Source organism: Myotis daubentonii, chromosome 2 (assembly GCF_963259705.1).
Source record: "Myotis daubentonii chromosome 2, mMyoDau2.1, whole genome shotgun sequence".
NCBI classification, from domain to species: Eukaryota; Metazoa; Chordata; class Mammalia; order Chiroptera; family Vespertilionidae; genus Myotis; species Myotis daubentonii.
In genome coordinates this window covers 66,072,667-66,087,319 of record NC_081841.1, presented here as the reverse complement: position 1 = coordinate 66,087,319, position 14,653 = coordinate 66,072,667, and the positions used below count along the sequence as shown (strand labels likewise).

The following is a 14,653-nucleotide window of genomic DNA, read 5'->3' as shown; positions in this document are numbered from 1 at the left end:
AACATAGAAATATTAAGGGCAAAGGAATAGAATATCCTGAGAAAAGCCAAGAGTTGTCCAGCAAGAGTTGCCCATGAAAAAGTTCAGTCTTTCCTACTTGGAGTGTGCACATTAACAATGAATAAGAAATTCATTATTGCTGAAAATATTTGCGTTCTACACTTTCTTTAAGCTACTGGGCCAAGAATACCAGAAATAGATCAGGAGTAAAATTATAGTTAGAAAAGGGGAGAAAAAGTAAGGTAGGACATTAAAATTTTATTCTGAAATTATCTCTGGCCACGACAATAAAATTTAACAAATAGTCACTGAACAGTCTTACTCCTGTCATCAGCTGTACAATACATACAGTATCATAGAACTGGCCACTAGGATTAGAATCCACTAGAACATATTTCATGTTAAGTGGCGACAGCAGCATCTCACAGAAATTTTTACATACATATATACACAGTCCACATTCAACCATTTTCACATATTTTCAGTACACACAGTTGCAGCATATTACAGTCACGTGTCTAAGTTGTTGCTCGATGAAAACCCAAGCCACTGCCTAGACATAACTGTAGCAGTTGAGCTGAGTATAATTACAATTAACTTCATATATGTCCATAGCAGATAGATGTACAGCCCCTAAGAAACAGAGTTCACAAATACTGTTGTTGTTTTAAATGCTACCACAGCATTATGTTGGGCAATATTAAAACCTTTACCAACTAAATCGGATTTTTGTGTGTGTGTTTTTTAAGATCTTCTGCTTACCAGAAATATTCTTGATGAAAAAATTACAAAAATGAATGCTCTCTTCAAAATAATTCACACTTTTAAGATTCCAATATGGCCCAATGCTACTGATGCCTAAAGTGTTCCTAACATTCTGATGGAGTCTTTTAACCTGACTCCAAACCACCCATTAAGTTTAAAAGTGGCTTAAGTGCCTTGCACCCAAATTGTAAAAATCCCTGGCCATCCTCGCTAGAGCCAGGCACATAGAAAAGGAATGCACTTTGGTTCATACCAAATGCCCTGGGATTAATCACACTAGAAAATTAAATGGGTTTGAGGTAAATTTTACAAATAGTCGATTTTTTGTTGTCTAGTGTTAGCATAACAAAAAAAAAAAGTCATTTAAAAAAATTCAGTCTGATGTTAAGATACAATGAAGACCATCTTTAACCCCTTAAACATAGGAATTCCCTGTGTAACTAAGCAATGGTTACTTTTCTCCGTGCCTGATGATGCTTCCCGCCTTATGGTTTCTATTAAGGCCTAGAAGTAACTGGATATTTAAGACAGATGTATCTTTGCAGAGGTGGGTTCCATCCTTACTGCCCAGTATTCAAAGAGTTAAAGAGGCCAAAAAATGCATGCCCTACAACATGGCATTCAGAACAAAAGGCACATTGTTAACACTAAGGGCAGGATTTCTCCTCTATGTTCATCTACACTGTCATGCATCACTGTTGTTCCACTGTTGTAGGGACTCACTTGCGTGGTGATGCACACTCTGGCGGTGCAAGAAGCGGAGCCAGATGAGACTGCAACCAAAGACAAGACGACTGTGCTATTCCTAAACCTGAAAACAGCTCAGACATCCCTGGACAATGGTAACCTGTGAGACCAAGGACTGTTTCCAAGCCAACTCCTAGTAGCCTAGCAGAGCCCTTCAGTTAGTTATGTGTTAAAATCACAAAGATGCAACATTTTCCTCTTTTTGACATTATAATTAAGCTAGACTTTTTGAAAAGCGGCTCTACCACTAAACACTGAACAGGGTGGCTCTTGTGAATGAATTTCATTATATTTTGGGGGGCAAACTATAATAGCGCTGCACATTATAGTTTGGCTGAAAAGTTTCCGGTTACATTTGTGAATAAAGAAAGTCACAAATGCACTGCTGACATGTTAAGAACCAGCTTTGTGTGGTGGGGGAAGACAAACAATATTAGTACATTTGTGACTTTCCACATGAATACTCATTGCAGAGGGAAATTCATATGCATGGCAGGCTCAGGTTCATAGACTTATCACTAAACGTGGAGATGAGACTGAACGCGGAGGAGGAGCGTTGCAAAGGGAAAACAGCCTTTACGTTTTTATTTTAACAACCTAAAGAAGCTAACTATCATCAAGAGGCTTATGGTTTTTACAAAGCCATCACATCAAGTCTGAAACTTCTTATGCCTGTAAGCCAAAATTTTAATAATAAATACATAATCCTTAAATTCTGTAAGCCACTGATTGGGGGTATCATCACATGAGTATCATTTAAAATGCACATTACTAACACATTGCGCTTCCACTGGTTACACAGAAATGTGTACAACATGGTAAAGAATTTGGCTAGGGGAAAGAAGCTATAATTTTTTAAATACAGAAGTACAAATTAATTTATCAGTAACACCCTTAAATAGTAAAGCAAACATCAACATCACTATCTTAATAAGCTAATCTTATTACTGTTGTGTGGGGTTTTTTGGCAAATATTCGTAGTATTTCCTGAGCATTTTTCTCCACCATCAACTGACAAAGCCTCAAAATAAGTGTTTTGTTCAAAACTACTTTTTTTTTTTTTTTAAGTAAGAGAAACTCCAGGATTTACATATATATTTAAAAAAAAAAAAAAAACTTAACCGGAAACTTTCTTGGCCTCACTGGGGACCATGCTTTAAGTACTTGTAAATCAACTTACAGGCAATACAATAATATCTGTGCATATAAAAGAGTATTTACCTTAATTTTTTACTATCCAAACCTATTTCCAAACAGACAGACATCTTTCTTTATTAAATTGCACATACTAAAAAATTTTTTTCACGTGCCTTGCAATTGATATATATCACTGCTCATACATTAGTGATAAAATACTGAAATTTCCACTGTGAAAATAATTATTCAGAGAAGAAAATATTCTTTTACTTTTAACTCTGTGACTTTTCCAGGTAAAGTGTCATTCTCACAAAAACCATCAGTGCAACCCAAAAGGAAGGAAAATAAGAGAGAGAAATGCAATCTCTGTGGCTCCTCTACTGATGCGAAGACTAAATCAAACCATTTACCTTGAGGTTGAACTTTTCCTCCACTAAATTTGTTGTTCAAATTGGCCTTACAGAACAGCCACAATGACTTCTGTTCCAAACGATTTTCAACCCTCCCCCTCCCCCTTTTTTTTTAAAAGAAAGAATTGATACTTTCCCAGGCTAAGAGAACCCTACAGTGGCACTTGGCAAGTGGGAACTCATGCTGATCTGTTAAACCTTCTTTGGAACTGTGGAAATCCCCACCTTACGTAGCTAGGCTGCTGTTCTTTTTTAAATTGGAATATGAAACGATGGTCATAATCATAGCTGCAATGTCTCTTTTCTGTATTCACAGTCTGGGATGTCTACTTGAAGGGAGGGGGGGAAAAAAAGAACTAAATGCAAGCAACAGATGTGTGGTAAGAGAGTAACAGGAGAAAAGCAGAGAGGGGAGGAACAGTTCATGGAATACATTTCTAATTTTAGGTGCAAGACCAACTCTGTAATATGAGGCTTCTTCACAAAACAGCTTGCTGATCATATTAGAAGATTTAGAGGAACACACACTTTTTCCATTTATCCACCAGGTCTGGTTGGCCAGCTTTGCGACTGTCAGAATGCTAACTGGTCATTTAAACCTTGGGCATTTTATTGTTTGAGCATGATTGATTTCAAAAGAGAAAAAAAAAACATCTCTAAGGTGCAATTTTTCTTAGAACATCGTTTTCATCCTGACCATTCCCCTCCCTCCATAACTACCACCCGGATAACCTACGGGAAACAGAAGCAGGACATGCTACGCCTGTGCATGAGTCTTGAGCATGGAGAGAGAAGGGGGTCTTTGGGGGCAATCACCTGGAGGAGAATATACTATGAACCGTAAAAACATAGTGAATGTCTTTGACACCAATCTGTAAATGCATGGCAGTCACGAAGTAATCAATGGCCTGCCACTGATGTTTATTACTCTGCCACACCAAATACAGTAAGGCTCATCGTACTTTTAGAACACAAAAAAACGTTTCAGAAAGTATAAAAACTTAAAGCATTGTCCCCATGTATTTTATAAAAACAAATGACTTTCTTACATTAAAATAAGTGCTGAAGAGATACAAATGAGTCAAGTTATTGAGCAAATAAAAACAGGTCTGAGCTACTCCTTTGCAACCCAATAAGGCTCAGCCACATTGTATCTTTCAGATTACCAGCATCGGGGGGGACTCAGCTCAGCTAACAAGTTTTGGCAAGACTGTCCTCTGCTGAATATTCCCATTGGCATCTGTCATCTGTGCCAAATTAGTCCTCAGTTTGGAAGCGGAGCTGGAAGGTGGAGGTAACTTGGAAATGGAAGTGATAGCACCAGTGGTCTCAGTTATCCTTTTCACTGCCATCTTCTCCCCGGAGGGAGGCTTTGGCAACCGCCTCCTCAGCCAGGGATGCCGCAAAGCCTGGCCGGGGGTCATGCGGACCACAGGATCCCATTCTAAACACTGTTTCAAGAAGTCCAGGAAGAGGGGATCATCGCACCCCTTCAGGGCATTCCCCCACTCTCTGCTCTCCGGTGGGCCCCTCAGTTTTCCCCTCCGGGAACGGCCTCCGTTGAGGACCACAGAGCCGTCTGAGAGAGTCGTGACAGTGCAGTAACGGGGATATCCCTTGGAGCTCACAAAGTTTTTGGCTCGTTTAGATGCATCTAGCAGTTTCTGGGAGGGCATGCCCAACAGTTCGATCATACAGGCCAGCTGGTCCCCTTCATCTTCCCCAGGCAAGAGGGGGTACCCGGTCAGGAGCTCCGCCAAAATGCAGCCCAGGCTCCACATATCGATGGGCATGCCGTACCTGGCGCCAAGGATCACTTCCGGAGCCCGGTAAAAACGGGACTGGATGTACGTGTAGACGCGCTGATGCTCGTAACAACTGGAGCCAAAATCGATCACTTTGATGCCGCTTCGACCCTGCTGCTTTAACAAAATGTTCTCGGGCTTAAGGTCACAGTGAATTATCCTGTTTTTGTGCAAAGCATCCAAGCACTGCAGAATGGAGTGGGCAAACTTGCGCACCAAAGGCAGGCTGAAGCCCTGGAATTTATTCTTCTTGATGAGCTCATAGAGGTTCATGCTCAGCAGCTCGAACGTCATGCAGATGTGGTTGCGGAAGGTGAAATTCTCCAGCATGTGGATGACGTTCATGGTGTTGTCCTTGTCCTGCTTCCGCAGGTGTTCCAGGATCCGGATCTCCTCCGCCGCCTGCCGGTGGAAGCGCTTCTCATTCCGCACCATCTTCAGGGCCACGTGCTGGTGGACTTTGTGGTCGTAGGCCTTGACCACCTGCCCAAAGCTTCCCTTCCCAATGACCTTGAGGACCTCGTACCTGTAAGCCACATGATCGTGGGGCACCTGCACGTAGGATCCCTGGTCGTCGTCGTAGCCACCGTTGTTGGACCCGCCTGTCATGCCCTGGCGCTTCTTTGCATTTGGACCCAAGAAGTATATTTCAGGGTAGCTGAAGATCTCGTGGTGCTCAAAGGTGGTTAGTTTTTGCATGTATTGCTTCATTGCTTGCTCGGGCGTCATGGGGGTGGCTTTCACCTTCCCCATGCCTTCCATAGACTTCAGAGAGGTGGAGCTCCCCTGCCGTCGATGGATGCTCTCCAGCTGCCGCTCTGGCACCACCGGCAACCCGGCTTTCCCCACCGTCGTAAGCCCATTGGGCTGTGTGGTGAGCACTGTCCGCTTGTTGCTGTTATCCTCAAACAGCTGCTGCACCTGGATCTGTCCGTGGCTGTGGCTGCCCACATGGAGGTGATCATTCATGGTGTGCTTACTGCCACCGATCTGGAATGCAGAAAGGAAACATGAATAGAATGGAAGAGGTCTGTCTGTTCGAATGGGATGTCTTATAAGTCAGCCCCCAACCACCACCTTTACCAAACCCAATGTGGTTGGAATTTATAGTCCAGCATCAGGCTTACTAAATGGTCCAAGAGGGACCTCAGGAACACCCTGACAGGGGCAGTGGCTATGATGCTGACAGCCTCTGACAAAACAGAGGAAACAGAGGTGAGTTGGCTGGGTAAGGCTACAAAATCTGGGATCCTGAAAAAAGGATCCTATTATATGCTGCACCTCACAGACGAGCTGCTTGCTGTACACATCGAGGGACCTTCGAATAAATTCCCTGTGGAGGCAGAGAATGTCATTCTTGCTTATCATCCTATACCTAACATTTAGCACAGGGCCTGGCACAACACAGGCTTTCCACTCAATCCACACTTGATATCAAAATGGAAATAGGATACAGAAAAAGCAGGAGCATGGAGACTCTCTGCTGGCTCCACCTCCCCCAGATCCTAGCACCTTTCCGCCTCCTCTAGTAGCTCCTGATTACCACAGGGTGGGGACTTCTGACTTGTCCACTTCCCTTTCTCCATTGTTTAGTTAGTGCTATTCTGAAAACACTGGTGTGCTCATTCCGGTCTTCACTACTTGGAAATCTGATTACACCTAAGAAAACGCACGATCCAGTGGCAAAGAAAACTGTACTTTTAGGCTTGAGAGATTACCATGCAGATACACACTGCAACCCCCTAACCTATTTTTAAAAGTTTCTGGGCTTCGCTAACTGTGATGACCATTTAAGGCCATTCAGCCCAACAAACCAACTGTTGCAGTTTTTTGGGCCTTCCTTTGGTCAATGGCTCGGCTCTCTTAAGAGCTGCATTTCTCTGGGTTGCTGGGATATTCAGCTTTCCAACAAGAAATACAAAGTAGCGATTTCTATTTTCAGGCACACATGCCATCCCTGAACATTGCTGTCTAAACAAAATGGATGGTGTAAGCCAAGGCTCCCCCCCACCCCCACCCCCACCCCGCATCTCCACAGAGAATCTACTGGGATTTCTTTCTTTTTTTTTTTTTTTGCATTATCATTGCAAAGAGGTGAGGGGTGGGAGAGGACTAACAGCCAGGATCCTCTCCCAGTTGGGAATTCTTGACACCTTAGACAACCACCCACAAGTCTTAAAGCACCCCACTAGATGATTTTTACATGAAATCTTAAAGATCAATTTGTCATCCGCAATCCATCTCATTCATCCCACCACCATTAGCTGAGGTCTAGCCACATAAGTGGCAGTCCCTACCCTCAAGCTTACAATCAACTTGTTGAAGTCCTTTACCATCAGTATTTTTTTCTATTATCTCTTCCTAAGCCCTACCTTTTGGGCTTTATCTACCACTATAAGCACAGAAGTGCTCTGCACATGTAATATATAACAGTTCAGGGAATGGCTTGAGATCACCTAGCTTATAAAATGAAATTCCAAGACCTTACTCGCAGACTAAGACCTTTAAATTTTCTTTCACTGACACATGCCATGCACAGTGACTATCTGAGCAGTGCGATTTCTCTCTGCATTCTTCCAAAAACAGAGTAGACTACAGTATAAGTACTTGGGCATGTCTGAAGTGTGATTTCATAGTCTGAGGGATTTTATTTCTCAGACAGATTTCTCGAAGACTTCTAATTGATCCCTCTTAGTACATACATAGATGATATTCCAAGCTAAAGTGAACTTATCTCCTGTAAGGGTAGCTGGACAGGTTATTTTTTCCTTGTTCTATGCCAAAAGCAAGAAGTCCATAAAAATGAGGAAAGCCTTAGCTTTATATAAAATTAGTATAGGTTTGCTCACTGCTGCTGTTCCCAAGCCTCACCCTATGCACCCCTCTCCCCACTGTAATCTTTTGAGCATCAGGGAATAAAAGGACCTGGAATTAGAAGTATCAGAACCATTCTCTTTAAGGCAGCATGGAGCAATGTCAAAAGAAAACCTACATTACCAGCATACACGCTACAAAAAACATAAGGTTTCATTGGGGACAAAATTAACCTTGGGGCTTTAGAAATTCCTAAAAAGATAGCAAAGTAAAACATTTTGAGCACCTGAAACTGACTTCAGTTTTTGCAATAGCAATTTTAGCGTCCTGCATCATTTAAAAAGCAATCACAGAAGTTTACTGACTAATACTAAAGAGAGCTTGCCCGTTCACTTGATCACTTCCTATCTTTCCAACGATCTTCTCTTGGTCTCCTTCACAGTATCAGTTCACCCACCTAGAGGTCGTACAAGGGTTCCACAGGGCTCAAGCCTCAACTCCCATGGCTTCTCACTCCCATAGCTCTCCCTGGTTGACCGTGACCGCAACCCTCCAGGGGATGACATCTGCCACATCTGCACCCCTAGCTCAGACCTGCCCAAGCTATGTCTACTGAGTTCAACACCCATATGTCCAAGCAGAGATCAGCTGCCTATCCCACGGGCAACTCAAACTCATGATTTTTCTACCAAAACTATTTCCTCCTTCCTTAACCCTCAATTTCTGATCAACAAAAGGCTACACCTCCACATAGTCACTCAAGCTATACACCTGGATGTCCTCCTCTGTGTCTCACTCACCGCCCCAAGTCACCCTAAGCCTCATCATTTCTTTCTATCCCACACAGTCTCCCTCACACTCCTGTCGTTTTTCACTGGGACAACTCAAACAGCCTAACTTGACCCCTTGCTTCTAAGTCTAGAATTCTTCGAATTTCTTCTCTCCATAGCACTCCTACGGTTACTATTCAACAGTGTCACTCTGACACACGGCCCTTGCTTTTGCTCAAGGCCCACAACTGCACCCATTTCCACAGACAGTACAAGAACTCACAGGCAAGAACACAAGATCCCAAAACATAGAGCCTAAATGAGCTGAGTCCTTCCAACGTCACCTACAATGCGCGCTATTCTCTCCAAGGGTAACAGAGCTGGACTCCCCAAGACCTGTGCAAACACCACTGTTTTTTTATGCTCTTCTGCTTTTGGTGAAGTTATTCTCATATGGTGAGGAGTCCGGGGATTTTCAAGCAGACTCATGGGAAATGAGTCCCAGTTTCACCGCTGATTAACTGTGACCTTGGGCAAAGTACTTAATCTCTGAACCACAGTGTCCTAATCTGTAAAAAGAAGGTAACTTCAGTGGGGCTATTAGGAGGATAAGTAAGGTAGTACTGAGTGAAAAAGAACTATTATTATCATCCTTTCCTTCCTAACCACACCTAAGCGGTAAACTCCTAATCAACCCTCAATGTCCAGTTCAACTCTCACCTCCTCGGTGAAACTCCCTCTCCCTCCTACTGTGCTGATACACGTAACACATTTCATTTTACTGCAATTGTTTTACTACCTGATGTACCCAGCGAGCTGTGAGCCATTCCAGGGCAGGGTTCCTCTTATCTCTGAAAGTCCCTATTGATATAAACCCAAACATACAGTAAACACTCGTAATTATCTGTTGAACGGAAAAAGGCACGTCAATAAGTCCTTGTTAACTCACATCTCTGAATTATTCTTTTTTTAATACACAGGTTTTTATTTTTTTAATTAATTTATTTATTTTCTTATTAAGGTACTACATATGTGTCCTTAGCCCCCCATTGCCGCCCCCCCCCCCCCCCCACACACACACACACTCATGCCCTCACCCCTCTGGTCTCTGTGTCCATTGGTTAGTTAGGCTTATATGCGTGCACACAAGTCCTTTGGCTCTGAGTTATTCTTGAGAGGTACCTTTGTACCTTCCTAAGAAAACATGAAGTTAACGCCCAGGGAATTGCAAATTGTCCCTGATGACCCACCTCACAAGATGTTAAGCTTGCAGCGCACTGTGGGAGACCTGGAGGCAAATGGCAACAGTTACAAAGTACCTGTAGCAGATACATCAACTGAACACGGGAAAGCAACATGTAGTGCCTTAAAAACTTCCCAGGCGTTAAGAAATTCATGGGAAAGGCTCTAGTAAAGGAGGACTTTGAGTCTCAAACTCTGTAAAACTCTTAACATCGAAACCAAATTTGGAAGCACCATGAACTGGTCCCTAAAGAGGGGAGGAGACCCTAGAAGAGCCAAAGCATTTCTAGAACACATATGCCAGGACAGCATCATAAACTGAAGGATCCCGAGAACGCTCACTCTCGCTCGGCCTCGTGAAGCCTGAGACTGTGGCTTCTTCCTGTTTGCTTTCCTAGCACAGTGCCTGCAACATTTAAAAACGTACACTGAGAAAATGCAATTGTTAGATACCTACAATGCATGTGTTAAAATGGAGAGGCCCACCACAGCCTTCTCTGACCACGAAATAGGTATCAAAAATTAGGTAAGAACAATAGTCTCACCAGTTTTGTAGTTTTAATCTCTTCCTATGGTCAAATGGAAAACAGCAGATATTACACTGTGCTATCATTTCTGGGCATTTAAGAAGTTCTCTGGCCAAAACCGGTTTGGCTCAGTGGATAGAGCGTCGGCCTGCGGACTGAAAGGTCCCAGGTTCGATTCCGGTCAAGGGCATGTACCTGGGTTGCAGGCACATCCCCAGTAGGAGATGTGCAGGAGGCAGCTGATCGATGTTTCTCTCTCATCGATGTTTCTAGCTCTCTATCTCTCTCCCTTCCTCTCTGTAAAAAATCAATAAAATATATTTAAAAAAAAAAAAAAAAAAAAAAAAAAAAAGAAGTTCTCTGAAGTCATCTTAGAAATGTTGTGTAGTGTTATGGGAATAGAACTGAGTCCAAAAGATTGGAATTTCAGCTCCTCCTCAAACAACTGACCGTCTGTGTGGCCCTGAGTCAAATGTCTACTTCTTCTTCAAGATATTACTGTTTTTAATAGGAATATTCACTCTTCTTCCATTCTAATGACTTCATAAAGGCAAACTAGCACCTTGAAAATGCTTTAAACATTAAGACACTTCTAAAAGTGATACCATACTAATATTTGGGAGTTAAAAAACTAAGTCTATTAATATCTCCCACACCACATGAAAAAAAAAATCTAGTAGTTAAAAAGATAGTTATTGGATAGACTTTTAGGACAGAGATAAACAAAATGACTAGGTGTACAACAATATATCCATGGAGATAGGAAACAAAGAGCAATGGACTCAATCCCACAATTCACAATCTTTATAATCATATATTTATCCACCTACCATGGTATTTACAAGGGAGAATATGGGCGGGCTCCTATGAGAAGATTCTTTTCCTCTCATGAATGCCCGTTCTCCCCACTCCTTCTAGAGCAGCTTTTCCCAGCTGCAATGGCTGTGGAAAACACTTACACAAACCTAAAGCCATATGGGAACACAGATCTGCAAAGGTTCCTGCATTTATAATGAAATTAATAAATATAATTTCCTAGTATTCAGTGTCAAGCAGTATGTCAAAGCTAGACTCAGGAGGGCCTGGCTTGGGCTCCAGCCTCGATAGGAACTGGCTCGGGAATCTTGGCCAAACCAGTGAACATGTCAGCTTCCTCCTCTGTAAAATGAAGGAGGAGGATCACATCAATGACGTGGTCCTTTTACACTTCCCTGTTCTAGGAAATCTGCAATGTTGTGCAAATGAAATAAAAATTAAACAACAAAACCCCAAACCACACTTGCAAAAACCACGCCTCTAATGCTCAACAGCATACTGAAGCTTACAGGTAAGTTACAACGAGGTAAATCAGACCAATGCTACAGCAAATCCAAGTATCCCGCATCAGGAGTCCTAGGAGCAGCCTCACAGCTGTTCCTTTCCGGTCTACCACAGGCTACTCCTCCGGTTTTCTCTAATCCCATGACATACGTCCATTGCAGAGAGACTCTGGTCAAGCAACGCCAACCCTTATAAAACTGGAATCCAGATGCAAACCAAGTATTTTTTCCCCAAGTCATGGGATTACATCCACACCTGGGAAAATGGATGTTATGGTCTCCAACTTGCCAGGTGATTCCAAATAAACCCAAACCCTAAACAACAATGGCAAGTCCTCAACTAAAATGTCACTGTGACAAGAACATTCAGCCATAAGAAACCACCCAGCCTACCGGCAGATGCTCTTCCACCATCAACGGTCCAACACAGACCAGTTAAACTTCTGTGTCTGGATGTGTCAGGGAAGACAAAGGCAGAGAGAAACGACTAAGACTAACAACAAAACGTTTTCCTGTGAAAGTTGTGCACATCTGTCCAGGTCTCAGAGGACAGACTCCACTCTCGCCATCCTCTCACAAATCCTCCCCTAATAAACAAATTTCTCCATAAGGCATTCCCCTCAGAGCTGCTCCTCTGTAGGCTAGACATGGCCTTTTCTACAGCTCCCCACCTCCACTTGACAAAGCTCAATCCTTAGCAAGCATCCCTCATCCAGAACCATCTTAGGCAGTTCCTCTGGGAAGATCCGATTGGAAATAAGGCCTTGGAAACCTTCACTTCCTCCAAGTGCACCCCTCCTTCTAGGCTGGCCGGCACCATCCAAGGGCCATCACCGGGAGCCGAGAAGAGGCACATGCTGAAGTCAAACCCAGCCGGCCAGTCACTGCAGCCACCAATCCTGCAGGGCTCTCCCCTCCCTCTGGCCCGCAGAGGGACCCCAGCATCTATCAGGTGCCCTGCCCTTTGCTTTCAAATAACATCCAACTGGGTGGCTTGTTGTTCTGACTGCTACTGCGGCTCCTCTGTTTGTTAATGTTAATTACAATTTCTGCTGTGCTCAAACCTGTAGCACTCATAAAACATGCTTCCACACGCGGAGGACAAATGAGGGTGCTCCCTGCTGGCTGGAGCCAGGCCTGGGAGGCTCTTTGGGGGATCGATTTTCCGGGCAGGACTGTCTGGCTGTCCCCTAACATATCTGTTTCTATAAATACCCACTATCCAACGTGGGGGAGGAGAGATGTTTACCCGGTCAGGGAAAGGAGCTCTGGGAAGCAAGGACAAAAAAAACGAGGGAAGAGAAGGGACGCCGCAAGGAGGGAAGTTCAGAGGCAGAGGAGCGCCGGGGTGGGCGGGCTCCGGAGGGGAAGTGAGGGGCCCACGCCACGAATCTTCCTTTGTGGCTGCAGCTCCGGGCTCGCCCGAGTTACAGAGGGCGGCGTCCAGGGGAGGCCACTGGCCATGGCCGTACAGACACTGGCACTTCGACCTCTCTTCTCCGGCGTCAGAACCCAACAAGTCCGGGTGTGGATGCCCCGGCCCCTCCCGCACCCCTGTCCCCAGGCCGCCCGCGGGCAGGGTCTCACCGTGTGGGCTGCAGCCGCAGCGTTGCTGGCCCGGAGGGGCGGCAGGGCGATGGGGGAGGGCGGGCCGGTCCCCACTCCGCTCCGGGGGGGGCCCGCTCCGAGCGCCGCCGGGGAAGCCTGAAGCTGACGAACGGCGCTGTCCCCTCCTCGGCCTGGGAGCCACGCGCGGGAGGAGACAAAAGAGGGTCAGGGGGGGAGAAAGTCACCGGACCCCGTGGCCCCGCCCCACCCCTCGGGACGCCGAAGCCCGCTCTCCTCGGGGGCGACACGGGATCAGTAAAACCGGGCGCCCGGGACACAGATCCCCGGAGCTCACCCAAGGGCTGGGCTCGGGCCGCTGCAAAGTTAGGTCGGGCCCGGGTGCGCGAGTTCGCGACCCCGCGGGCGCCGCGCTGGGCACGGCTGGGCGGCCCACGTTGCAGGCGGCGCAGGCCCGGAGCCGGGTGGGCCCGCCGGCCGGGGCGCCTCCGCCTCTCCGAGCCCGGACGGTGGGAGGCCAGGAACCCACCCCGCCGGGCCGGGTCGGAAAGCTCCCCTCGGAGCACCCGGGGCCCGCGCGCAACAATGAGCGGAGCGAGGCCGGCGCGCCGTCCGCCCGGGAGCCGCCGCGGCGCAGACTTTGTTCGAGGTCCCGCAGGTAGCGGGCGCCCGCGCCACGAGGGCTGGCCCGGGCCGGGCGGGGGCCGGCGGGGCCCTCCTTACCGGTCGGGTAGGCGGCGGGAGCGGCGGCCGAAGGTTTCCTGGCTAACATGGCCGCTGGAGAAGAAAATGCATTTCAGGGCTGCCGTCTCCGCCGCCGCCGCCGCCGCCCGTCCTGCTGCTACTTCTGGCGGCCGCCGCCGCCGCCTCCTGGCCGCCCTTCCCGCAGACCTCCAGCGCCTCCTCGCCGCCTCGACTCAGCTACTGCCAGACACACACGGTCCGCTGCATCCCCTCGGCTCGGGCCCGCCGCCGCGAGCCCCCCGCTCTCCTCGCCGCCGCCGTCCTCCTCTTCCTCGGGCGGCTGCTGCACCCCCCGGCCCGTGCACATGCCTCGCCCTCCCTGCGCCGCGGGCCTCCCCGGTTCCCTCACATGGGGCGCGGGGGAGCGGGCTGAGCCGCGAGGACCTTCTCGCTCCGGAGCCTCCTCCCGGCTCGCGCGCGCGCGCCCCCGCGCACACTCGCTCCGGCGCCCGCGCTCGGGGCGGCCGGGGAGGGCTGCCCCGCCCCCGATCCAGCGGCCGCCGGTGCAGGCCCCGCCCCGGACTCCCCCCAGCCCGCCACACACACTCCCGCACACCCCACCCCCACCCCGCCGCACTCTAGAGTCCCTCCTCCCACCCAGTCATCTGCAGGGCCACCCCGCCACTCCCCGGAAAACTCTGCAGCCTCGGCTGGCCCTCCGCCTCTCCCTTCTGCCATCTGCGCCGCTCCCCGGCTAACCACCTTTTCCCGCCCCGGCCCCTCCAGCCCCTGCAGCCCCCCCTCCCTCCAGCACCACCCACCGCTGCTCGCCTCCCACCAAAATCGCCGCAGAGACCCCTCCCCTTC

The 14,653-nt window shown here is 47.4% G+C and overlaps 1 protein-coding gene across 3 annotated transcripts; it reads right to left on the bottom strand.

Moving 5' to 3' along the window:
- Nucleotides 1-238: 238 nt before the first annotated feature.
- On the bottom strand, nucleotides 239-14,312 carry DYRK2 (dual specificity tyrosine phosphorylation regulated kinase 2). 3 transcript variants are annotated; one of them, XM_059683537.1, is made up of 3 exons: nucleotides 13,826-14,312; nucleotides 13,124-13,275; nucleotides 239-5,854 (listed from the first exon to the last, which is right to left on the bottom strand). In XM_059683537.1, exons 1-3 carry the CDS (start codon nucleotides 13,872-13,874, stop codon nucleotides 4,247-4,249), a joined length of 1,809 nt encoding a protein of 602 aa, XP_059539520.1. In that variant the 5' UTR covers nucleotides 13,875-14,312; the 3' UTR covers nucleotides 239-4,246. The 3 variants fall into 3 exon arrangements, with proteins under 3 accessions (XP_059539520.1, XP_059539521.1, XP_059539522.1); XM_059683538.1 differs by lacking the exon at nucleotides 13,826-14,312 and adding an exon at nucleotides 13,440-13,801; XM_059683539.1 differs by lacking the exon at nucleotides 13,124-13,275 and having other exon boundaries at nucleotides 13,826-14,311.
- Nucleotides 14,313-14,653: the final 341 nt, after the last annotated feature.

Excerpts from the sequence above, each read along its gene's own strand:
- DYRK2 (XM_059683537.1), bottom strand. The coding sequence starts at position 13,874 with ATGTTAGCCAGGAAACCTTCGGCCGCCGCTCCCGCCGCCTACCCGACC. Across the intron at positions 13,276-13,825 it reads TCCCGCCGCCTACCCGACCG|GCCGAGGAGGGGACAGCGCC; the intron begins GTAAGGAGGGCC and ends CGTGGCTCCCAG. Across the intron at positions 5,855-13,123 it reads CTGCGGCTGCAGCCCACACG|ATCGGTGGCAGTAAGCACAC; the intron begins GTGAGACCCTGC and ends TCTGCATTCCAG.